The sequence below is a fragment of the Ranitomeya imitator genome, chromosome 7 (genome assembly GCF_032444005.1).
Source record: "Ranitomeya imitator isolate aRanImi1 chromosome 7, aRanImi1.pri, whole genome shotgun sequence".
NCBI classification, from domain to species: Eukaryota; Metazoa; Chordata; class Amphibia; order Anura; family Dendrobatidae; genus Ranitomeya; species Ranitomeya imitator.
The window spans coordinates 76,092,131-76,119,466 of NC_091288.1; the positions used below are offsets into that span (position 1 = coordinate 76,092,131).

The window sequence follows — 27,336 nt, forward strand, 5'->3', positions numbered from 1 at the left end:
TCTGGTAGATACACAGCTGATAGTCCTACTGAAAAGACTGTTAGAATTTGTATTATGGCAAGAAAAAAGCAGCTAAGTAAAGAAAAACAAGTGGCCATCATTACTTTAAGAAATTAAGGTCAGTCAGTCCGAAAAATTGTGAAAACTTTGAAAGTGTCCCCAAGTGCAGTTGCTAAAACCATCAAGCCATACAAAGAAACTGGTCACATGAGGACCGCCCCAGGAAAGGAAGACCAAGAGTCACCTCTGCTTCTGAGGATTAGTTTATCCAAGTCACCAGCCTCAGAAATCGCAGGTTAACAGCAGCTCAGATTAGAGACCAAGTCAATGCCACACAGAGTTCTAGCAGCAGACACATCTCTACAACAACTGTTAAGAGGAGACTTGTGCAGCAGGCCTTCATGGTAAAATAGCTGCTAGGAAACCACTGCTAAGGACAGGCAACAAGCAGAAGAGACTTGTTTGGGCTAAAGAACACAAGGAATGGACATTAGACCAGTGGAAATCTGTGCTTTGGTCTGATGAGTCCAAATTTGAGATCTTTGGTTCCAATCACCATGTCTTTGTGCGACGTAAAAAGGTGAACGGATGGACTCTACATGCCTGGTTCCCACCGTGAAGCATGAAGGAGGAGGTGTGATGGTGTGGGGGTGCTTTCCTAGTGACACTGTTGGGGATTTATTCAAAATTGAAGGCATACTGAACCAGCATGGCTGCCACAGCATCTTGTAGCGGCATGCTATTCCATCCGTTTGGATTCAGTTGGACCATCTTTAATTTTACAACAGGACAATTACCCCACACACACCTCCAGGCTGTGTAAGGGCTATTTGACCAAGAAGGTGAGTGATGGGGTGCTACGCCAGATGACCTGGCCTCCACAGTCACCAGACCTCAACCCAATCGAGATGGTTTGGGGTGAGCTGGACCGCAGAGTGAACGTTAAAGGGCCAACAAGTGCTAAGTCTCTCTGGGAACTCTTTCAGGATTGTTGGAAGACCATTTCCGGTGACTACCTCTTGAAGCTCATCAAGAGAATGCCAAGAGTGTGCAAGGCAGTCATCAAAGCAAAAGGTGGCTACTTTGAAGAACCTAGAATATAAGACATATTTTCAGTTGTTTCACACTTTTTTGTTAAGTATATAATTCCACATGTGTTAATTCATAGTTTTGATGCCTTCAGTGTGAATTATCTATTTTCATAGTCCTGAAAATGCAGAAAAATCTTTAAATGAGGTGTGCCCAAACCTTTGGTCTGTACTATATATATATATATATATATATATATATATATATATATATACATATATATATGTATATATATATGTATCTACTATATAATTGTCTAAGGTGTACTTCCGTCGGTCCTCCTGTCTGTCTGTCACGGATATTCATTGGTCATGGCCTCTGTCTATCATGGAAATCCAAGTCGCTGATTGGTCGCCGCAAAACAGCCACGACCAATCAGCGACGGGCACAGTCCAGAAGAAAATGGCCGCTCCATACTCCCCGCAGTCAGTGGCCGGCACCCGCTCCATACTCCCCGCAGTCAGTGTCCCCAGCGCTCCGCTCCCCGTAGTCAGTGTCCCCGGCGCTCCGCTCCCCGCAGTCAGTGTCCCCGGCGCTCCGCTCCCCGCAGTCAGTGTCCCCAGCGCTCTGCTGCTTACTCCCCGCAGTCAGTGTCCCCGACGCCCGCTCCATACTCCCCTCCAATCACCGCTAACACAGGGTTAATGCCGGCGGTAACGGACCGCGTTATGCCGCGGTTAATGCATTCCGTTACCGCCGCTACTAACCCTGTGTGTCCCCAACCTTTTACTATTGATGCTGCTTATGCGGCATCAATAGTAAAAAAAAAGTAATGTTAAAAATAGTAAAAAAACAAAAAACCTGCTATACTCACCCTCCGTTGTCCGCTGAGGCGCTCGCGCCTGCCGCCATCTTCCTTTCCGAGACCGCTAAGTCATATGGGTAATTTCGCAAAGCATCCTGGGAACGCAAGATGGTGGCTGCCACGCGCCCATCTGCACAGCGCCGTTGGATCCCAGGAGGCGGAGAGACGGGACGCTGAGGAGCAGCGACCAGAATGGTGAGTATGTTAAACTACAAGGGGCCCTCGGATCGTTAAGTGAGTATGTTGATTTTTTATTTTTTTAACCTGTGACATACGTGGCTCGGTAATATACTACGTCACTGGGCAGTATACTACGTGGCTCTGTGCTGTATACTACAAGGCTGGGCAATATACTACGTCGCTGTGCAATATACTACATGGCTTTGTGCTGTATACTACGTTGCTATGCAATATACTATGTGGCTCTGTGCTGTATACTATGTGGCTGGACAATATACTACGTGTCTCTGTGCTGTATACTATGTGGCTGGGCAATATACTTCATGACTGGGCAATATACTACGTGGCTGGCCAATATACTACGTCACTGTGCAATATACTACGTGGCTCTGTGCTGTATACTACGTGGCTGGGCAGTATACTACGTAAATGGGCAATATACTACGTAACTGGGCAATATACTACGTCGCTGTGCAATATACTATGTGGCTCTGTGTTGTATACTACGTGGCTTGGCAATATACTACGTAAATGGGCAATATACTATGTAACTGGGCAATATACTATGTAACTGGGCAATATACTACGTAACTGGGCAATATACTACGTTGCTGGGCAATATACTACGTCGATGGGCAATATACTACATGGCTGGGCAATATACTACATCACTGGGCAATATACTACGTCGATGGGCAATATGCTACGTGGCTGGGCAATATACTACGTCGATGGGCAATATACTACGTGGCTCGGCAATATACTACGTCGATGGGCAATATACTACGTGGCTGGGCAATATATTACGTCGATGGGCAATATACTACGTGGCTGGGCAATATACTACGTCGATGGGCAATATACTACGTGACTGGGCAATATATTACGTTGATGGGCAATATACTACGTGGCTGGGCAATATACTACGTCGATGGGCAATATACTACGTGGCTGGGCAATTTACTATGTGTCTGGGCAATATACTACGTGGCTGGGCAATTTACTACATGTATGGGCAATATACTACGTGGCTGGGCAATATACTACGTCGCTGGGCAATATGCTACGTCGATGGGCAATATACTACGTGGCTGGGCAATATACTACGTGGGCTGGGCAATATACTATGTGGACATGCATATTCTAGAATACCCAATGCGTTAGAATCGGGCCACCATCTAGTATATATATATGTATATATATATATATATATATATATATATATGTATATATATATATATATATATATATATATATACAGTATATAAGTATAGTTGTTTGAAAAAATGTTTGCTGCCCCCTCTCTGATTATCTATTCTTTTGCATGTTTGTCACACTTAAATATTTAAGTTAACCAAACAAACTTGAATATTACACAAAGATAACACAAGTAATCACAAAATGCAGTTTTTAAATGAAGGCCTAAATTAAGCCATTCAGAGGTGGACTTGCTGGTGTGTTTTGGATCCTTGTTCTGCTGCATAACCCAAGTGCGCGTCAGCTTGAGGTCACAACCAGATGGCTGTACATTCTCCTTCAGAATTTTTTGGTTGACAGCAAAATTCATGATTCCATTTACCACAGCAAGTTGTCCAGGTACTGAAGCAGCAAAATAGCCCCAGACCATCACACTACCACCACATTTTACTGTTGGTATGTTGGTTGGTTTCTACGCCAGATGAAAAGGGACATACACCTTCCAAAAAGTTCAACTTTTGTTTTATCAGTCCACAGAGTATTCTCCCAAAAGTCTTAGAGATGTTTTCAGGTAAAATTGAGATGAGCCCTTATGCATCGGGTATTCTAGAATATGTATGTAGTTTATTTATGAAGTTTTCAGAATAATGGAATTTATACATAGGATTCGGCTGGCCGGCCATGACCAATTAGCGAAGCATGGTTCAAATTCTGAGCCAATTTGTGGGTGGACTGCGCCTGTCGCTGATTGGTCACGCCTGGCCGTGAACAATCAGTGAAGACAGGGCTGGCTCCAGGTTTTTGAGGGCCCCGGGTGAAAGAGTCTCAGTGGGCCCCCCTCTTTAACACATACCACGATTCATGATGCACAGATACAGCAGTGAAATATAGCACAGCCAAGTAGCGTATAACACAGCCCACGTAGTATATAGCACAGCCACGTAGTATATAACACAGCCACGTAATATATTACAGAACCCACGTAGTATATTGCTGAGCCACATAGTAAATAGCACAGACACGTAGTATATAACACAGCCCACGTAGCATATAACACAGCCCACGTAGTATATAACACAGCCCACGTAGTATATAGCACAGCCCACACAGTATGTTACCCAGCCACGTAGTATATTGCCCAGCCACGTAGTGTATTGCTGAGCCCACATAGTTTATTGCCCAGCCCACATAGTAAATAGCACAGACACGTAGTAAATTGCCAGCCATGTAGTATATTTCCCAGCCACGTAGTATATTGCCCAGCCATATAATATATTGCCCAGCCACGTAGTATATAGCATAGACACGTAGTATATAGCACAGCCCACATAGTATATAGCACAGAGATGTAGTATATAACACAGCCCACGTAGTATCTAACACAGCCCACGTAGTATATAGCAATGTCGGCACCATATCCCTGTTAAAAAAAGAATTAAAATAAAAAATAGTTACATACTCACCATCTGTCAGCCCTTCGGATCCAGCCCAGGTGTTTCCTCGCGACGCTCTGGTCCCAAGAGTGCATTGCGGTCTCGCGAGATGATAATGTAGCGGTCTTGCGAGACCGCTACGTCATCATCTCGTGAGACCGCAATGCATGGACCGGTCACCGGAGCGTCGCGAGGAGCGGGAAAGGCCTGGGCTGCATCCGGGGGGCCGACAGAGGGTGAGTATATAATGATTTTTTTTATTATTACTTTTAACATTAGATATTTTTACTATTGATGCGGCATAGGCAGCATCAATAGTAAAAAGTTGGTCCCACAGGGTTAATAGCAGTGTTAACGGAGTGTGTTACACCGCGGCATAACGTGGTGTAAAGCAGCCATTTACCCTGTGTGCGCGCTGACTCGAGGGGAGTTTAAGCGGGCACTGACGACAGGGGAGTAGGGAGCGGCCATTTCGCTGCCAGACTGTGCCCTTTGCTGATTGGCTTGGGATTTCCGTGACAGACAGACAGAAAGACAGACAGACAAACAGACGGAAGTACCCCTTAGACGATTATATATATATAGATTGCTCAGCAGTGGTTTTCATCTAGGAACTCTGCCATGCAGGCCATTTTTGCCATTTTTGTCTCTTTCTTATGGTGGAGTCATGAACACTGACCTAACAGTGATGAAGTGTAGTGATGCCTGCTGTTCTTTGGATGTTGTTCTGGGGTCTTGCATGAGTGATTGCTGTGATCTTGGGGTAATTTTGGTGGGCCGGCTACTCCTGCAAAGTTTCATCACTGTTCCATGTTTTTGCCATTTATGGATAATGGCTCTCACTGTGGTTCACTGGAGTCTCAAAGCTTGAGAAATGGCTTCATAACTTATCCAGACTGATAGATCTCAATTACTTTGTTTCTCATTTGTTCCAGAATTTCTTTGGATTGCAGCATGATATCCAGCTTTTGAGAATCTTTTGGTCTACTTCACTTTGTCAACCAGGTCCTATTTTAGTGATTTGTTGATTAAGAACAGGTGTGGCAGTAATCAGGCCTGGGTGTGGCTAGAGAATTTAAACTCAGCTTCCCAAAGATGTGATAAAGCAGTCAATATATGTTTTGAGAGGGGGCAATCACTTTTTCACACAGAGTCCTGTAGGTTTGGATTTCTTTTTCCCTGAATAATAAAGAACTTTGTATAAAAACTGCATTTTGTGATCTTGTGTTATCTTTGTCTAATATTTACATTTCTTGGTGATCTGAAACATTTATGTGTGACAATCATGCAAAAGAATATGAAATCAGGAAAGAGGCAGACACTTTCTCACTACACATATATATATATATGTATATGCATGTGTGTGTGTTTATATCTATCTATATGCATGTATGTATATATATACCGTATATACTCGAGTATAAGCCGAGATTTTCAGCCCATTTTTTTGGGCTGAAAGTCCCCCTCTCGGCTTATACTCGAGTCATATACCCGGGTGTCAGCAGGGCAGGGGGAGCGGGGGCTGTGTAATCATACTTACCTACTCCCAGCGCGGTCCCTGCAGTCCCTGGCTTCTCCGGCGCTGCAGATTCTTCCTGCACTGAGCGGTCACATGGCACCGCTCATTACAGAAATGAATAGGCAGCTCCACCCCCATAGGGGAGGAGCCGCATATTCATTGCTGTAAATGATCGGTGCCATGTGACCGCTCAATTACAGGAAGAAGCTGCAGTGCCGGAGAAGCCAGGGACTGCAGGGACCGCGCTGGGAGCAGGTAAGGGGAGCGCAGCGCTATAATTACCTGCTCCTCGCTCCGGCTCCGTCTCCAGCGTCCTCTAGCAGTGACGCTCAGGTTAGAGGGCGCTGTGACGTAGTCAGTGCGCGCCCTCTGCTGAGCGTCAGTGCTGGAGACGGAGCCGCAGAGGAGCAGGTAATTATTGAAAGCGCCGGCGTCCTGAGAAGAGAGGTGAGTATGTGATTTTTTTTTTTTTATGGCAGCACCAGCAGCATTATAAGGAGCACCTATGGGGCCATAAAGGTGCAGAGCATATAAGGGGCACAGCATTATAAGGAGCACCTATGGGGGCATAAAGGTGCAGAGCATATAAGGGGCACAGCATTATAAGGAGCACCTATGGGGCCATAAAGGTGCAGAGCATATATGGGGCACAGCATTATAAGGGGCACCTATGGGGCCATAAAGGTGCAGAGCATATATGGCACAGCATTATAAGGAGCATCTATGGGGCCATAAAGGTGCAAAGCATATATGGTCTGGGGAATGGGCGGGTCAGTCCATAGCTTCAATGCCTCCATCTTACAGGCACTCTAGCCACATGAGGTCTGGCATTGTCCTGGATTAGGAGGATCCCAGGGCCACCCGCACCAGCATATGGTCTCACAAGGGGTCTGAGGATCTCATCTCGGCACCTAATGGCAGTCAGGCTATCTCTGGTGAGCACATGGAGGGCTGTGCGGCCCTCCAAAGAAATGCCACCCCACACCATTACTGACCCACTGCCAAACCGGTCATTCTGAAGGATGTTGCAGGCAGCAGATCGCTCTCCACGGTTTCTCCAGACTCTGTCATGTCTGTCACATGTGCTCAGTGTGAACCTACTTTCATCTGTGAAGAGCACAGGGTGCCAGTGCCGAATTTGCCAATCCTGGTGTTCTGTGGTAAATGCCAAGCATCCTGCATGGTGTTGTGCTGTGTGCACAACCCCCATCTGTGGACGTTGGGCACTCAGACCATCCTCATGGAGTCAGTTTCTAACCATTTGTGCAGACACATGCACATTTGTGGCCTGATGGAGGTCATTTTGCAGGGTTCTGACAGTGCTCCTCCTGTTCCTCCTTGCACAATGGCTGAGGTAGTGGTCCTGCTGCTGGGTTGTTGCCCTCCTACAGCTCCCTCCACGTCTCCTGGTGTACTGGCCTGTCTCCTGGTAGCGCCTCCAGCCTCTGGACACTATGCTTACAGACACAGCAAACCTTCTTGCGAAAGCTGGCATTGATGTGCCATCCTGGATGAGCTGCACTACCTGAGCCACTTGTGTGGGTTGCTTACAGGAGTGTTAAAGCACAGCCAACATTCAAAAGTGACCAAAATATCAGCCAGAAAGCATTGGTACTGAGATGTGGTCTGTGGTCCCCACCTGCAGAACCACTCCTTTATTGAGTGTGTCTTGATAATTGCCAATAATCTCCATCTCTTGTCTATTCCATTTGCTCAACAGCATGTGAAATTGATTGTCAAACAGTGTTGCTTCCTAAGTGGACCGTTTGATTTCACAGAAGTTTGATTTACTTGGAGTTATTTACTGTTGTTTAAGTGTTCCCTTTATTTTTTTGAGCGGTGTATAATACAGATTCATCTTCTTCAGTGGTGCATTCTTTTCTTCAATTTTCCAAGATCTGACTCAGTTGTTTCCTCTAAGTAATTGCTGTTGAGTTTTGGCTACATATTGAAGTCCTAGAGAATTCCTGTAGTGCCTAAATGAAATCTCTCTAGGTCACAAACACCATTGCATCTAAATTATATAATATTCTTTTGTTCTGAAAATCAGCAGTAGCCAAGCAATACAGACTGCCCCAAATTGGTTAGACTGGATTTCATACATGAGTCACATTCTCTAGACACAGGTAGAAATTACGGAATAGATTTGAATCACTTATTCTCACAGGTTTGCTGTCTGTCAATCTGTGATTCTGACTATATATCCCCTTTAGGATAGCAGGAACTAATTTGCAATAATTTTTTTCCGCAGACGATTAACAATCTCTGGATGTATATAAATTGAAGCTTCAGTTTGGATTTTTATGTAAGATTCTATTAGAGGATTGCCTACTATAATAATATTATTAGAATAATGATAATTATGCAAAGCTGTGAGAAATTCAAACTATCTGCAGGTATCAGCCGCAGAATACAAATATCATTGACAGCAGTCTCTGTTTAGTCAATGCATCATAACAAATGCTATAGTGGTGTGATGACAGACATGACAGGTTTTTATAGCCACGAATGGTTAGTTTTGGAGTGCTCGTTGATGTAAAGGGATCACACTTAACCTCCTCCCATGTGACAAAAGTAGGGATCTAAGTATCAGTGACTAAGGATTTGACAGACCCAGTCTGTCCATGTGTTACATTTAGATGTAGCCTTTCTTAAAGGGAACCTGCCACATGAAAAACACCCTATTAACTTGCAGATTTGGGGTTAGCAGCATTCTAAACCTGCCCTGCACCATCACTTAGACCCCCGCTGCCAGGAGAAACTTAACTTTATTCCTCCCAGCAGTATTTGGATTTCAGTCACGGAGGCGGCACCAGCGTTGGATCAGCCAGCACTCTGTGTATAGAGAATGGCGACTGTTACCACACCCCCAGCACTGACTGACAGCCGGCCTTAATGCTGAGCCTGTATCAATGCTTGGGGTGCGGTTACAGCGGCCTCTCTCTATACACAGGGTGGTGGCTGAACCCATTATGGTGCCACCCCATGACTAAAATCTGAATGTTGCTGATGGGAATAAAGTTCATTTCCTCCCAGCAGCAGGAGTCTAAGTGTCGAAAACTTATCGTGGGAAATTAACCTAAAAGTGAAGCAATTGTTTAAATTAGGTTTTTGTATTATATGGGTTTTTTTATTGCAATGTTTTTTTTTCTTCAGATCACAAACAATCTTTAAAATAAATTTATTAGTAATCTTGCAATTGTCACTCTGGCCATTAGGGTTTTTTAGACTCTTGTCTTTTCAGGAAGAGTTTTCACCAAGACGTTTTATCAGAGGCAGAATTACATTGACAGGTAAAACCTCTATACACAGCTGATGACACAGGCTCCACCAATCACAATAGGTGATGTTAAACCTGACCCTGCTCGCCCTCCCTTGACAATGACCATTGCATATGCTCATTAGACAATGCTATACATATATAAAATTAAGTCGATGTCTAAAAAAAATCACAAGTGGCCAATGTGAAATTGCAAGATTTCTAGATTTTTAGCACAGATTTTATTATGTAACAAAAATGTTAACATTTTTATAAAATACACATTTAACACAAAAGTCTGGTTTAACCCCTTACCGGCCTCCGCCGTACTATTACTGCGGAGGTCGGTACCCCCGCTTTGATGCGGGCTGTAGCGGTGAGCCCGCATCAAAGCCAGGACATGTCAGCTGTTTTGAACAGCTAACATGTGCCCGCAATAGCAACGGGTGGAATCGCGATTTACCCGCCACTATTAACTAGTTATATGCCGCTGTCAAACGCTGACAGCGGCATTTAACCGGCGCTTCCGGCCATCGGGCTAGAAATGAGCGCATCACCGACCCCTGTCACATGATCGGGGGTCAGCGATGCATCGGCATGACAACCTGTGGTCTCCTTGAGACCTCTATGGTTGCTGATGCCGGCTTGCTGTGAGCAAGCCTGTAATTCAGCTGCATAGGAGTGATCTGATGATCTGATGATCGCGGCTGTGTAGCAGAGCCGATCAGGCTATGCCAGTTTCTATTGAAACATGGCAAAAGTTAAAAAAAAAAAAAAAAAAAGTTTAAAAAAATATGAAAAAAATAAAAAAAATATAAAAGTTTAAATCACCCCCCTTTCGCCCCATTCAAAATAAAACAAAAAAAAACATCAAACCTACACATATTTGGTATCGCCGCGTTCAGAATCGCTTGATCTATCAATAAAAAGAAAGGATTAACCTGATCGCTAAACGGCGTAACAAGAAAAAAATTTGAAACGCAAGAATTACGTTTTTTTGGTCGCTGCGACATTGCATTAAAATGCAATAACGGGCGATCAAAAGAACGTATCTGCACTAAAACGGTATCATTAAAAATATCAGCTCGGCACGCAAAAAATAAGCTCTCACCTGACCCCAGATCATGAAAAATGGAGACGCTGCGGGTATTGGAAAATTGCCCAATTTTTATTTATTTATTTTTTTAGCAACGTTTGGAATTTTTTTTACCACTTAGATAAAACGTAACCTAGACATGTTTGGTGTCTATGAACTCGTACTGACCTGGAGAATCAAAATGGCAGGTCAATTTTAGCATTTAGTGAACCTAGCAAAAAAAGCCAAACAAAAAACCAGTGTGGGATTGCACTTTTTTTGCAATTTCACCGCACTTGGAATTTTATTCCCATTTTCTAGTACGACATGTTAATGATGTCGTTCAAAAGTGCAACTTGTCCCGCAAAAAACAAGCCCTCACATGGCCATATTGACGGAAAAATAAAAAAGTTATGGCTCTGGGAAGGAGGGGAGCAAAAAATGAGAATGCAAAACGGAAAAGGGCAAGGTCTTGAAGGGGTTAAACAATCGGTAATTTTTTAATGACAGCTTCCATTAAAGGGTAGGGTCACGTGAGAACGATTTTATCTTGGCCTGAGAAAAATCAATTTGATTATGCTAATTACACTCTGATCAGCGTTTGATTACAGTATGATCACGATGTGTATCTGATTTTCTCAGATGTGGAGAAAATGGATAAAAAATGTGTCTGCTCCATTATCTCAGTTCGTGAAAATCGGACCACACTCGGATGTTATCCGAGTACGATCTGATTTTTTTTGACGGACCCAATGACTTGCATGGCCGAGTGCAATCTGATTTATGGGAGCAAAAAATCAGATATGTGCACAACCCCATACAATAAGACATGGAAGAGTGCTGTCTGTCAAATTCACAGATAGCGCCCACCTGATTTTTACAGTTCTGTGCATGAACATAAGAGTTAACTTTCTGTGTCATGATATCTTTCATCTGTGTTATTGTAAGAGAAACTACATCTGGGTATATCCATTTAATATGAACATATTGTATAAAATGTATGGTTGGCACAAGGTCAGCTGCCCACAGCAATAACCCCAGAAAACAACATAAAATTATCAAAACATATGTTATAAAGTTGCATGCAACAAAACATCTGTGACAAGAACATGAAAATCATTTTGCCTATCTGCAAAAAAAAGTGTGCATAACAGCATCTGCTTCTAGAGAATATATCTGAACTGTTTGTGAAAAGAATCGTCCTTCACTAGAAGAATATCTCACGTCTTTTATGTCATTTGTAGGTGGCTCATTCTGGTGTCTCCTTGATATTGTTCCAATAAAGAATGAGAAAGGTGAAGTGGTTCTTTTCTTGGCCTCTCATAAAGACATCTCAGACACAAAGAGTGCGCTCTATTCAGATGACTGCAAGCCGACAGGTGAGGAATGAAGATATAATTAATGCACAAGTGTTTATATCCTGACTTTACTCAATCTGGATAGAAGAATCGAAAACTCAGGAAACTTCTCTGTGCTCAATTAAATTAAATTATGTTAAGTTCATTGCCAACTATTTAGGAAAAAAAACAGAATTTAATCTGGGCTGCCAAATGGTGAATCTGGCAGTGCTCCTGAACTTTCTATTAAACTTACATCAATTGCTGTACAAAAATAAAACTGTGTAATGCTTTCAATTATATTGTGAAAGTTTTTTCCCTGAGATGGCCATGGGGGTGAAATTATTACCTTGAGTAGTTATTCACAAAATAGATCTGGTTTATTTAGTATGCGCTTGACCAGGGGTGTCAAACTGCATTCCTCGAGGGCCGCAAACCATGCGTGTTTTCAAGATTTTTCAAGGTGCTGCAATCATTATGTGTGTAGGTGAATAAATTATCACCTGTGCAGTACAAGGAAATCCTGAAAACATGACCTGGTTGCAGCCCTCGAGGAATGCAGTTTGACACCCCTGCGCTAGACTACATCAGGACACTGGGTATTAAAGCACGACCTATGAAATTGCTAAAGTTTGTGACTTAGAATAGTCTTCTCAAGTTCTTAAGTTGCTTTAATTCGTTAGACAGCAGCAAGTTTTCAATTGACTTGCTTTTTATAACTGCTGTCATTCTCTTGCAATGACGGCTTTTATCTTTTATAGCGTACAGCTTGTTTCCATGACACTGGCTGAGAATGCACAGTGGTTATATTCCTGTAGAGATTAACTCATAACTTCCCATTCAGCTCTTTACGGCCCATTGATTTGTATACAGCAGTTAGCTGCTCACCTGCCACCTCACCCTTTCACCTTCTGAAGAGTTGCAGTAATAAATCCCCAACCCAACTGGTGATGAATCTGTGTGCTTGTTCACTTACCCTATTATTTCAATGTGTAAATATCGTGACAGCCGTGTACACACCAGAACACACCACTGATAGCTGCATGTGTTACAGCAGAACTTGTGCTAAGCTTTATAGTTATATTATTACTGTGGCTCTGCTACTCACCAGAACTGTTACTCAAGGAGGAGACCACACCCTGCTAGAAACCAGGAGAAATAATATAACCAGCAGGTAGGCCATCAGCTATTCATACCTCATAGCTGTAATAGGAAACCATTGGCTTCCGAAGATCACGTCAAAGGCATCCAAGAGGCATCTGAACAAATGTCCGGGCAAGAACGCGGTGCTTGAATGCTGCTGTTAATGATTGACATTGGCATAGCAGTGATCTGCGCTAGTCTGTGTGGAGTTATATGAAATGAAACCTGGCACTCAACTTGTACGTGAAAGCGGTTTTATTTACCAGCAACAAAAAAAACATTTTGGTTGTTAATCTGACCTTCATCAGTTACGTATAGATAGTGTTGTTTATAGTGAATGTACACTCCTGTGAGCGAAGGGCTATGTTTTCCCTGTTATGAGAAGAGACCGGGTATGTGACCGGTAACCGCTGGCTTGTGATGTGACGAGACACGGTGTCCACCGCTAGTCTGTGTGGAGTTGGCTCAGATTCTGATCTTTCTCCAAGCACCCCAACACGCTCCATGATGTAATAGTATGCCTTGGAGTAATAAAGAGTCATTATGTTCAAAATTTATCAAGGTAACTTATGCCGTTTGCTAAATCTATTGCTTCTTTAGACTGTCTAGTCTAAAAATTTACAGTACATAATAGTTGTCTTACTTTGGCATTGCCTAGAAATTTCACCAATTTTTTTGCATCCAAATCCTAAGATAACCCTTTCCAACTTAAAGGGAATATGTCACCCCAAAAATGGCCTATAAACTAAGGCCACCGGCATCGGGGGCTTATCTACAGCATTCTGTAATGCTGTAGATAAACCTCTGATGTATCCTGAAAGATAAGAAAAAGAGGTTGGATTATACTCACCCAGGGGCGGTCCCACTGCAGTCCAGTCTGATGGGCGTCGCGGTTCGGGTCCGGCACCTCCCATCTTCATAAGAATGACAGAAAAATGACTGGCACATCCAAACTAGTGTGAATAGGTGCACACCAGGAGCAGCTACCTCCATATACAATATACAAAAAAAGTTGCACTCTATTGTGCCAAAGCATGTCTAATATGAAATACATGAAATATGAATAGCAAAATGGCTTTTGAACATTAGGAAAAATATTTGAGAGACGCTTTGCACAGGATTTGGCCAAATAGTGTGAGCCCATCAACCATCGTCAAGGTGGTCTCTTTAATCTGATGGGTCCCTGACCTCCCTGTCCAAATGTGAACACTTACCGAAGGCTAATATGGGTTGGCCGGAACCAAGTGTGATTAGATGTAATTAAAAACCACAGGGGCCTCTCTGACCTTTCCCGGCGCCTGCGCACTGCAGTACTTTGCTCTGCAATCAACAGGGCAGACAAAGTGCACCTGCGCAGGAACCACAGCAAGAAGACAAGAAGAGGACGTGATCTTATGAAGATGGAAGGTGCTGGACCCAGACTGCGACGCCCATCGGACCGGACCGCAGCGGGACCGCCCATGGGTGAGTATAATATAACCTCTTTTTCTTATCTTTCAGGATAAATTGGGGGCTTATCTACAGCATTCCAGAATGCTGTAGATAAGCCCCTGATGCCTGTGGCCTTAGTTTATAGGCCATTTTTGGGGTGACAGATTCCCTTTAAAGAGGAACTGTCACCATGTCTAAAGTGCCAACTTCTTGCTTATATTCTATTTCGTATTCTGATTTTTGTTTTATTAAAATCCACCATATGGTTTTCGAGATAAAGGCTTTTTTTATTTAGGGCTAATTTTTATGGTCTTTAGAAGGGGGTGTGGCTCACAGGGTAATTATGCAGAACAGTCTAAAGACATGCCCCCAAGGATCCGTTTGACCGTGCCCAAAAATTTGCACTTAATAAAAGGCCCATATCTCTGGAACTGTATGGAGGATTTTAATAAAACAAAAACTGAAATACTCAGGGGAGCAACGGGATTTCAGTAAGATCAAAAAGAGACCACTTTTGACATGGTGACAGGTCCTCTTCTAGCAGCTAAGTGAACTAGACTCACTGTTGGAGTTCACTAATGTGTTCTACTTGCATGTATTATTGTAAGTATTAATGTGAGTATAAATCTACAGGAAAAAAAGTACTTTGTTGTTGTGCCACACAATCCACAGTTCGTACATTCTACAGCATGGGAGACAATATTATTCTGCCACCTTACATAATATGATTATGGTGTATTATGCTGATTATCCTACTCTGAAAAGACAGAAAGACATGCTTAAGACAAAAGTCTGTTAATTAAAGAAGAAAAATAATTGTGTCCTTTTAAAGTTCAATTAATGGTAAATACTCAACTGACATCAATTAAACTGATATTAGACCATTTAAAGCTGTCATTTATTTGATATTTCGCCAGTTCTAAATATCAAAAGGAACATATTCTGTAATAACTGAAATGCTTCTCCTAAAACATCCTTACTGCTCTTAAGTAGTACGTAATAAGAAAAACGACTGGCAGAGACCATACAGCAATGCTGATACTAAATTATGTCATTTTTGGAGATTTTTTTAAATAGATTGTCCTATATTAGAAAAAAACAGCTGCATTTTCTCAGTGAAAAAACTTCATCTATCCACGTATTGTGTCTGATATTGTTCCTCTGATCTAAATTAGTGAAAGGCTTTGTTCCTACGATGAGTTTTGGGGAGTTGTTTACTTTGCATATTATTTTAAAAAATTCAAGTGTTAGGGCAGGCGGAATGCACCAAATATATAAATAGTAATAAGGTACGTTCGCAGCCCAGGGTCCACCATCCAGAGATTGAACCTGCTGCTAGGTAATGGCGGAACAAGATGGCGGGTGTTAGGGATGGCAGAACGCACCGAATAAATATAAAGATAGTAATGAGGTGAGTTCGCAGCCCGGGGTCCACCGTGCAGAGATGGCACCTGCTGCTAAGTAATGGCGGCACTATATGGCGGTACTACGCCAGAAAAAACACGGGTTCCGTCACCCGGTATGAACTGATGCGAACTCTGTTGCTGCACAGAGTCGCAGGGAAACAAAGGAAACGCTGTGCCCTGTTAGCAGTCACAGGGTGCAGCAGATGGACGCTAGTGGGATCCCTGAAATTCACCCCCACTATGCTGGTGATTGATCTCGCTCTGTCCCTCAGTGGCTTTTAAGCCCATGCCTGAGGACGCCCTGAGTCAGATGCTGAGATCAAGCTGGAGTTCCCACCCTCCACTGACCGGTTGTCAGGACTAATTAAAGATTTACCGCACAGAGTGCATACAGCGCCGCACTGGCGGACACCACTAACCACCCTAACTAGGACTAGGAAAGCGCACTAGTTGCACACAGCACCGCACTGGCGGTCGCTGCAAATAAACTCAGTAAACTCGTGCTTGGTGCTGGATGGCACAATCTGGAGCTATGTAGCTCAATCACACAAGTACATTCAACAACACTAGGAATGGATATGATTCGGAGCTTTCACCAGATTCAGGCATACATCCACACACACACGATTACAGATTTATACTATCACATGGCCGAGTGGCTATGCGAGCCTTTTATAGATGTAGCCTTCCAGGATCTTCCTAGTGGTCCAATCGGAGCCTCTACAGGACCTGAGCATGTGAACTCCGACCTCCAATGGGAGGTCATCCCACGGGCATGCTCAGAAGATGAAAAGCAGGACTTAGTTCCTGGAACGTCTGCTCGCTGCTGATCAATGCTGGTTACAAAGGCTGAACCTGAACCTGGGGCGGCAGCTGTAACCAGCCGCACAGTATCAGCTTGAGCCAGTCGCTGGGACCGACGTCTCTGCTGAGCAGACTCCACTGTGGCTGGGGAAGAATGGGAGACCGCAGAGGACATGGTTTGAGATTCCGCCTGTGCAGTGGCGGGAACTCGACACCTAGGGTATGTGCACACGTAAGAATTTCTTGCAGAAATATCCTGACAAAAACCGGATATTTCTGTCAGAAATCCGCATGCGGTTTTTCCCAATGCATTAAATAGCAGGAAAAATGCAAAAAATCCACAAAATTAACCCCTCTGTGACCTTAGACGTACTATCCCGTCGAGGTGCCCTGGGCTTATCTGACCCTGGACGGGATAGTACGTCATATGCGATCGGCAGCGCTCACGGGGGGAGCGCGGCCGATCGCGGCCGGGTGTCAGCTGCTTATCGCAGCTGACATCCGGCACTATGTGCCAGGAGCGGTCACGGACCGCCCCCGGCACATTAACCCCTGGCACACCGCGATCAAAGATGATCGCGATGTGCCGGCAGTGCAGGGAAGCACCGCGCAGGGAGGGGGCTCCCTGCGGGCTTCCCTGAGCCCCCCGCAGCAACGCGATGTGATCGCGTTGCTGTGAGGGTCTCCTCACCTCCCTCCCTGCTCGAGCCCCGGATCCAAGATGGCCGCGGATCCGGGTCCTGCAGGGAGGGAGGTGGCTTCACAGAGCCTGCTCAGAGCAGGCACTGTGAAGGCTGCAGCGCTGCATGTCAGATCAGTGATCTGACAGAGTGCTGTGCAAACTGTCAGATCACTGATCTGTGATGTCCCCCCCTGGGACAAAGTAAAAAAGTTAAAAAAAAATTTTCCAAATGTGTAAAAAAAATAAAAAAAAATATTCCAAAATAATGAAAAAAAAAAAATATATATTATTCCCATAAATACATTTCTTCATCTAAATAAAAAAAAAAAACCAATAAAAGTACACATATTTAGTATCGCCGCGTCCGTAACGACCCGACCTATAAAACTGTCCCACTAGTTAACCCCTTCAGTAAACACCGTAAGAAAAAAAAAAAAAAAACGAGGCAAAAAACAACGCTTTATTATCATACCGCCGAACAAAAAGTGGAATAACACGCGATCAAAAGGACAGATATAAATAACCATGGTACCGCTGAAAGCGTCATATTGTCCCGCAAAAAAAGAGCCGCCATACAGCATCATCAGCAAAAAAATAAAAAAGTAATTGTAGTTCGGAGAATAAAGCGATGCAAAAATAATTAGTTTTTCTGTAAAATAGTTTTTATCGTATAAAAGCACCAAACCATAAAAAAATGATATAAATGAGGTATCGCTGTAATCGTACTGACCCGAAGAATAAAACTGATTTATCAATTTTACCAAACGCGGAACGGTATAAACGCCTCCCCCAATAGAAATTCATGAATAGCTGGCTTTTGGTCATTCTTCCTCACAAAAATCGGAATAAAAAGCGATAAAAAAATGTCACGTGCCCAAAAATGTTTTCAATAAAAACGTCAACTCGTCCCGCAAAAAACAAGACCTCACATGACTCTGTGGACCAAAATATGGAAAAATTATAGCTCTCAAAATGTGGTATTGCAAAAAATATTTTTTGCAATAAAAAGGGTCTTTCAGTGTGTGACGGCTGCCAATCATAAAAATCCGCTAAAAAACTCGCTATAAAAGTAAATCAAACCCCCCTTCATCACCCCCTTAGTTAGGGAAAAATAAAAAAAAATGTATTTATTTCCATTTTCCCATTAGGGCTAGGGTTAGGGCTAGGATTAGGGTTAGGGTTAGGGCTAGGGTTAGGGTTAGGGCTAGGGTTAGGGTTAGGGCTAGGGTTAGGGTTAGGGCTAGGGTTAGGGCTAGGGTTAAGGTTAGGGTTAGGGCTAGGGTTAGGGCTAGGGCTAGGGTTAGGGCTAGGGTTAGGGTTAGGGTTAGGGCTAGGGTTAGGGTTAGGGCTAGGGTTAGGGCTAGGGTTAGGGTTAGGGTTGGGGCTACAGTTAGGGTTGGGGCTAAAGTTAGGGTTAGGGTTTAGATTACATTTACAGTTGGGAATAGGGTTGGGATTAGGGTTAGGGGTGTGTCAGGGTTAGAGGTGTGGTTAGGGTTACCGTTAGAATTAGGGTTAGGGGTGTGTTTAGATTAGGGTTTCAGTTATAATTGGGGGGTTTCCACTGTTTCGGCACATCAGGGGCTCTCCAAACACGACATGGCGTCCGATCTCAATTCCAGCCAATTCTGCGTTGAAAAAGTAAAACAGTGCTCCTTCCCTTCCGAGCTCTCCTGTGTGCCCAAACAGGGGTTTACCCCAACATATGGGGTATCAGCGTACTCAGGACAAATTGGACAACAACTTTTGTGGACCAATTTCTCCTGTTACCCTTGGGAAAATACAAAACTGGGGGCTAAAAAATAATTTTTGTGGGAAAACAAAAAGATTTTTTATTTTCACGGCTCTGCGTTATAAACTGTAGTGAAACACTTGGGGGTTCAAAGTTCTCACAACACATCTAGATAAGTTCATTGAGGGGTCTAGTTTCCAATATGGGGTCACTTGTGGGGGGTTTCTACTGTTTAGGTACATTAGGGGCTCTGCAAACGCAATGTGACGCCTGCAGACCAATCCATCTAAGTCTGCATTCCAAATGATGCTCCTTCCCTTCCGAGCCCTCCCATGCGCCCAAACGGTGGTTCCCCCCCACATATCGGGTATCAGCGTACTCAGGACAAATTGGACAACAACATTTAGGGTCCAATTTCTCCTGCTAACCTTGGAAAAATACAAAACTGGGGGCTAAAATATAATTTTTGTGGAAAAAAAAATATTTTTTATTTGCATGGCTCTGCGTTATAAACTGTAGTGAAATACTTGGGGGTTCAAAGCTCTCACAACACATCAAGATGAGTTCCTTAGGGGGTCTACTTTCCAAAATGGTGTCACTTGTGGGGGGTTTCTACTGTTTAGGTACATTAGGGGCTCTGCAAACGCAATGTGACGCCTGCAGACCATTCCATCTAAGTCTGCATTCCAAATGGCGCTCCTTCCCTTCCGAACCCTCCCATGCGCCCAAACGGTGGTTCCCCCCCACATATGGGGTATCAGCGTACTCAGGACAAATTGGACAACAACTTTTGGGGTCCAATTTCTCCTGTTACCCTAGGGAAAATACAAAACTGGGGGCTAAAAAATAATTTTTGTGGGAAAAAAATTTTGTTTTATTTTTATGGCTCTGCATTATAAACTTCTGTGAAGCCCTTGGTGGGTCAAAGTGCTCACCACACATCCAGATAAGTTCCTTAGGGGGTCTACTTTCCAAAATGGTGTCACTTGTGGGGGGTTTCAATGTTTAGGCACATCAGTGGCTCTCCAAACGCAACATGGCGTCCCATCTCAATTCCTGTCAATTTTGCATTGAAAAGTCAAACGGCGCTCCTTCCCTTCCGAGCTCTCCCATGCGCCCAAACAGTGGTTTACTGCCACATATGGGGTATCAGCGTACTCGGGACAAATTGGACAACAACTTTTGAGGTCCAATTTCTTCTCTTACCCTTGGAAAAATAAAAAATTGGGGGCAAAAATATAATTTTTGTGAAAAAATATGATTTTTTATTTTTACGGTTCTGCATTATAAACTTCTGTGAAGCACTTGGTGGGTCAAAGTGCTCACCACACCTCTAGATAAGTTCCTTAGGGGGTCTACTTTCCAAAATGGTGTCACTTGTGGGGGGTTTCAATGTTTAGGCACATCAGTGGCTCTCCAAACGCAACATGGCGTCCCATCTCAATTTCTGTAAATTTTGCATTGAAAAGTCAAACTGCGCTCCTTCCCTTCCGAGCTCTCCCATGCGTCCAAACAGTGGTTTACTGCCACATATGGGGTATCAGCATACTCAGGACAAATTGGACAAGAACTTTTGAGGTCCAATTTCTTCTCTTACCCTTGGAAAAATAAAAAATTGGGGGCAAAAATATAATTTTTGTGAAAAAATATGATTTTTTATTTTTACGGTTCTGCATTATAAACTTCTGTGAAGCACTTGGTGGGTCAAAGTGCTCACCACACATCCAGATAAGTTCCTTAGGGGGTCTACTTTCCAAAATGGTGTCACTTGTGGGGGGTTTCAATGTTTAGGCACATCAGTGGCTCTCCAAACGCAACATGGCGTCCCATCTCAATTCCTGTCAATTTTGCATTGAAAAGTCAAATAGCGCTCCTTCCCTTCCGAGCTCTCCCATGCGCCCAAACAGTGGTTTACTGCCACATATGGGGTATCAGCGTACTCAGGACAAATTGGACAACAACTTTTTGGGTCCAATTTCTCCTGTTACCCTTGGTAAAATAAAACAAATTGGAGCTGAAGTAAATTTTTTGTGTAAAAAAGTTAAATGTTCATTTTTATTTAAACATTCCAAAAATTCCTATTAAACACCTGAAGGGTTAATAAACTTCTTGAATGTGGTTTTGAGCACCTTGAGGGGTGCAGTTTTTAGAATGGTGTCACACTTGGGCATTTTCTATCATATAGACCCCTCAAAATGACTTCAAATGAGACGTGGTCCCTAAAAAAAAATGGTGTTGTAAAAATGAGAAATTGCTGGTCAACTTTTAACCCTTATAACTCCCTAACAAAAAAAAAAATTGGTTCCAAAATTATGCTGATGTAAAGGAGACATGTGGGAAATGTTACTTATTAAGTATTTTGTGTGACATATCTCTGTGATTTAATTGCATAAAAGTTCAAAGTTTGAAAATTGCGAAATTTTCAAAATTTTCGCCAAATTTCCGTTTTTTTCACAAATAAACGCAGGTACTATCAAAGAAATTTTACGACTATCATGAAGTACAATATGTCTCGAGAAAACAATGTCAGAATCACCAGGATCCGTTGAAGCGTTTCGGAGTTATAACCTCATAAAGGGACAGTGGTCAGAATTGTAAAAATTGGCCTGGTCATTAACGTGCAAACCACCCTTGGGGGTAAAGGGGTTAATGAACATGCTGCTTTTTTTACCGCAATGCATTTTTCTTGTGGAAAAAAACGCATCATGTGCACAAAAATTGCAGAATGCATTCTAAATGATAGGATGCATATGTATGCGTTTTTATGCGCTTTTATAGCATTTTTATCGTGAAAAAAACGCGAAAAAACCTGAACGTGTGCACATAGCCTAACAGTGGGTGAACGCCGAACACACGCGGGTTAAACGTCAACCGGTGTAAAGTAAAGCGTACTCTGTTTCTTCACAAAGTCGCAATAGAAATGCTATACACCGTTAGCAGTCACAGGGTGCAGCCGATAGACGCTAGTGGGATCCCTAGAACTCACCTCCACTACACTGGTGGTTGAACCCGCTCTGTCACTCGGTATCTTTTGAGCCCATGCCTGAGGATGCCCGGAGCAGATGCTGAGTTCAAACGGGAATTCCCACCCTACTCTGACACTTGGTGGATCGCAGCAGTGGAGCCACTATCAGGCACTGACTACTTGCTCCACTTACTCTAACACCCAGACAACAACCAGAGGGAAGGGGATCATTAAGGATCATTCACCAGAGTCATTCTCACAGCACACACATACATTGTCATTCTCTATACTAGAACATGGCCGAGCAGCCATGTGAACCTTTTATAGTCGCAGCCTTCCAGGACCATCCTAGTGGTCCAATCAGAGCCGTTAGAGGACCTGAGCATATGACCTCCGAACTCCAATCAGAGGTCGTCCCACAGGCACGCTCAGTAGACAAAAAGCAGGACTTAGTCTGACAGTGGCATTTAACTCTCGCTAACAGGAAGCGCATCGCTAATCCTGCCCATAGGTGATTGCGCATCACCGATGGGTAAGCATGACAACCAGAGGTCTGCAGCAGACCTCTAAGGTTGTCATTGCCAGATTGCTCTGTTTAGCAGAGGTGATCAAACTATAGCAGCTTCTAGACTCCCATTGAGATTTTTGAAGGATTCAAAAAGTAAAACAAAAATGTTTTTAAAAACATTAAAAAAATTAAAAAATATAAAAGTTCCAATCACCCTCCTTTCGCCTTATTCAAAATAAAACAATTAAAAAGTCAAATATATGCATATTTGGGATCACCACATTCAGAATCGCTCGATCTATCAATATAAAATAAGAATGAACCCAATCGATCTTTTCTTTGATTAAGAAAAAAAATAAAAATGCAAGAATTGCGTTTTTTGGATCTCCACTACATTGCAATAATATGCAATAACGGGCGATCAAAAGATGGTATCTACACAAAAACGTTAGCACAGCATGCAAAAAATAGGCCCTCAACCAACCCCAGATCTTGAAAAATGGAGATGCTACAGGTCTCAGAAATTGGCGCCTTGTTTTGGATTTTTTTTCACCACTTAAATAAAAAAAGAACCTAGACATGTTTGGCATGTACAAACTTAATGACCTGGAGAATCATAATGGCAGGTCAATTTTAGCATTTATTGAACATGGTAAAAAAAAACTATTGTGGAATTGCAATTGTTTTGCAATTTCACCGCACTTGGAATTTTTTTCCGTTTTTCAGTACACTAGTTGTTAAAACCAGTGGTGTCGTTCAAAAGTACAACTTATCCCTCAAAAACCAAGCCTCACATGGCCATATTGATCTAAGAATAAAAAAGTTTTGGCTCTATGAAGATGGGGAGAAAAAACAGAAATTCAAAAACTGAAATACCCCTGGTCATTAGGGTTTAAGGGAACATCATGCAAACTTTGCATTGGGCGCCAAACTCATTTTCCTGCCGTCTTTCAGTCATGCAGGCATGCTAGGAGCAATTAGTCACCTCTCACAGCACTGAGAGTGGCTGCTTTAAGCATGCCCCAGCACTGACTGACAGACTGCTTTGCACTGAAGCACTGCTATTAGCCCTAACATTTTGGAATAGGAAATGTTGCCTGGTGCCTGCAACCCATGAGTATCCCAAACGATTTTGATTAGGAAATGGAGCCTCCTGCCTGCACCCCAATATTAGCCCAAACTAAATTATTTTGGAACAGTCCAGAAAAAGAAGAAAAAAAAGAAAAACAAATGTCACCGCACTGCTGCTGTGAGCCTGACCCTAAAATCTTCAACCCAGTAAATGCGAACAGCATAGAATACCAGCTAGAAGCGTTCCCTTTGTAACCAATGGGGGTGCAACTCCAGGGAAAAAAAACATATCATGCGAAAGCACAAGAAAAAAGAAAGAAGCGCACTTACCCCAGGTATGATGGTCACAATTTATTCGGAGATATAAGACAACAACGGCAGGGAGGAAAGTGAATGAGAACGGACTACGGCCGTTTCGTGCTATACAGCACTTCAACCCGTTCAAGGACCCGTTTTCGACGCGTGCGTCGTTTTTTAACGAAAATCGGACGCAAGAAAAATGCAACTTGTTGCGTTTTCTTGGTCCGACGCTAGCGTCAAAAAAGACGCACGTGTCGGAAAACGCAACAAGCAAAAACGCATGCGTCCCCCATGTTAAACATAGGGGCGCATGATGCGTGCGTCGCCGCTGCGTCGCCCGACACTAGCGCGACGCACACTAGCCGAACGCTAGTGTGAACGTAGCCTTAGAGGCCGTATGAATCAGAAAATAGCTGCATTATTACAGTCGTATGTTTTACTCTGAAATGCTGCAGTACAACATAAGACGCTGTAGTTTAGAAAACAGCACATTTGATCTAGAAGAATCCCATTTAAAAAGCTATTAACAGAGTCCCAAGAGCAGAAGAAAGATGGTGGACTAGGAGAAAAAATATGTTGTGGAACGCATAAACATAGGAGGAAGCAGCCTTGAGACTGAGGAATATGCCAGTTTAGAAAGGCAAGGAAGAAACCCATGTGACAGTCCAGGGAGGCTAAGCAAGGAAAGCCAAAGTCAAAAAGGATTCTACCAGGGAAGGAAAGTAAAAATAACCTGGCTGGCATCAAGTACCCACATGGTCAGCCCTTCAAATCAGCTCTTCGGGATGGATGACTGCATTACGCCTCCTGGCAGTATATCCACATCTGTTTTTCTGTGCAGGGCTATTCACAAAGGTCACCTGCACCAAGTTTGTAGACAGCCGTGAGCCACATGTGTTTGGCGACCCCTGATCTACATGTTATGGGGGCAGATTGTAAGGTTAGTTGAACAGAGGGCACAGAACCCTCACTCCCTGTCACTTTATTCAATATGTACCATAACTTAAGTGAACAACTTTTTTCTTCAATTTGTATTTGTTCTTAAACAGTAAAACATTTATATGTATTGACTATAACAAAATCAATTATAATGAATAAATATATTTAATTGTTCTTAATAACTCAAATGGCTCTAGCACTGCTGTCCAAAGAATGATAGGAATAGGAATAGCCTTCACTCAGTTGACATGCTGCATGTGTTGCTATCAGTGTGTCAAGAGTGAGAGAAGAGGGTTGCATTGACAATCCAACACAATGGGCAGCGCTTTGAACACATTTGGTGGTCATAAACTTGTAAATAACTCATGAAAGAATAAAGTTTCGTTAAAACCAAGCACACCTTTGTTTTTCTTGTGAAGTTCTCAATCAGTTTGATGTGTCACATGACCCTCTTGCCATTGGAAAAAATAATGTTGGAACCAAAAATGGCTGACTTCAAAATGGCCACCATGGTCATCACCTGTTAGGGCTAGCGGAATGCACCAAATAATTAGAGAAAAGGAATAAGGTGCGTTCGCAGCCCGGGGTCCACTGTGCAGAGATGGTACCTGCTGCTAAGCAATGACGGACTATATGGCGGTACAATGAGGATACTGTTATGATGCGGTGGTCTAGGAGCAACATGGAACGAGCTCGGAAGGAAGTGGTAACTCTACTGACCGCAGTCCCTAAGCTCAACACAACACTAGAAGTAGCCGTGGAATGCTCCTAACTCTCCCTAGGCATCTCGTCACAGCCTAAGAGCTAACTACCCCTAAAGACAGAAGCAGGAAAACTATCTTGCCTCAGAGAAAATCCCCAAAGGATAGATTAGCCCCCACAAATAATGACTGTGAGTGGAGAGGAAAAAGACATACACAGAATGAAACCAGGATGAGCACAGGAGGCCAGTCTAGCTTGATAGATAGGACAGGATGGAATACTGTGCGGTCAGTATAAAACACTACAAAAATTCACGCAGAGTTTACAAAAAAAAATCTCCACACCTGACTAAAGGTGTGGAGGGTAAATCTGCTTCCCAGAGCTTCCAGCAAGACAGAATTAATTCATACTGATAACGCTGGACAAACATAGAAAGCACTGAATGGATAAGTCCACAATCTGTGAACAGAAAAGCGCAAGCAAAAACTTAGCTTTGCTGAACTGGTCAGGAAAACAGGGAAATCCAAAGAGATGTGAATCCAACCAGGAACCATTTACAAGTGGCACTGGCTGAAGGAACAGCCAGGCCTAAATAGCCGAGCAGAAGAGACGATAAGTGGAGGCAGCTGATGACAGCTAACTCCAAGGAGCAGCCATACCACTCGAAACCACAAGAGGGAGCCCAAGAGCAGAACTCACAAAAATGCCACTTACAACCACCGGAGGGAGCCCAAGAGCGGAATTCACAACAGGATACACACGGGTTAGCTTCACCCTGTATGAAAGAAGCGAACCCTGTTGCGCCACAGGGCCACAGTACTGCACGTAACAAAACTAATAATTAAATAGCACGAGAGTGCGAGCTGTGCCGTACTGGCTGATGCCATTAACCACCCAGACTTGGGTGTTGTGAATTCTGTGATCAAGCTCCCTCCTGTGGTCACGAGTGGTACTGCGGCTTCTGAGTTTCCTTCCTCAGGTGATGAGGTTAAGTCGTTAGGTGCTGCTCTATTTAACTCCACCTAGTGCTTTGATCCTGGCCTCCAGTCAATGTTCTAGTATTGGTCTTGCTTCCTCCTGGATCGTTCCTGTGGCCTGTCTGCTCAGCATAAGCTAAGTTCTGCTTGTGTTACTTTTGTTGCTATATTTTCTGTCCAGCTTGCTTTTTGGGTTTTGCTTGCGTGCTGGAAGCTCTGAGACGCAGAGGGAGCACCTCAGTACCGTTAATCGGTGCGGAGGGTCTATTTGCCCCTCTGCGTGGTTGTTTGTAGGTTTTTGTGTTGACCGCAAAGCTATCTTTCCTATCCTCGGTCTATTCAGTAAGTCGGGCCTCACTTTGCTAAATCTATTTCATCTCTGTGTTTGTATTTTCATCTTAACTCACAGTCATTATATGTGGGGGGCTGCCTTTTCCTTTGGGGAATTTCTCTGAGGCAAGGTAGGCTTATTTTTCTATCTTCAGGACTAGCTAGTTTCTCAGGCTGTGCCGAGTTGCATAGGGAGCGTTAGGCGCAATCCACGGCTACCTCTAGTGTGGTTTGATAGGTTTAGGGATTGCGGTCAGCAGAGTTTCCACGTCTCAGAGCTCGTCCTATGTTTTGTGGTTTTTGTCAGGTCACTTGTGTGCTCTGAACTTCAAGGTCCATTGTGGTTCTGAATTACCTATTCATAATAGTACTGGAGGCCCAAAGTACTATGCTTCTCAATAGAGGGAAAAAAGAAGTTCTGAGACCATTTTTTTTTCTTTGCACTGTGTTTT

General features: G+C 43.4%; 1 protein-coding gene across 3 annotated transcripts in view; it reads left to right on the forward strand.

The window, feature by feature from the left end:
- LOC138644753 (voltage-gated delayed rectifier potassium channel KCNH8-like) overlaps nucleotides 1-27,336 on the forward strand; it is an 824,668-nt gene that overhangs the window by 572,877 nt on the left and 224,455 nt on the right. For 2 of the 3 annotated variants that reach the window (XM_069733531.1, XM_069733533.1), the window contains exon 3: nucleotides 11,802-11,936. In XM_069733531.1, coding sequence (XP_069589632.1) covers nucleotides 11,802-11,936 — 135 coding nt within the window. Of the gene's footprint in view, nucleotides 1-11,660; nucleotides 11,937-27,336 lie in introns of those variants that run through there. The other variant, XM_069733534.1, reaches the window with a different exon arrangement.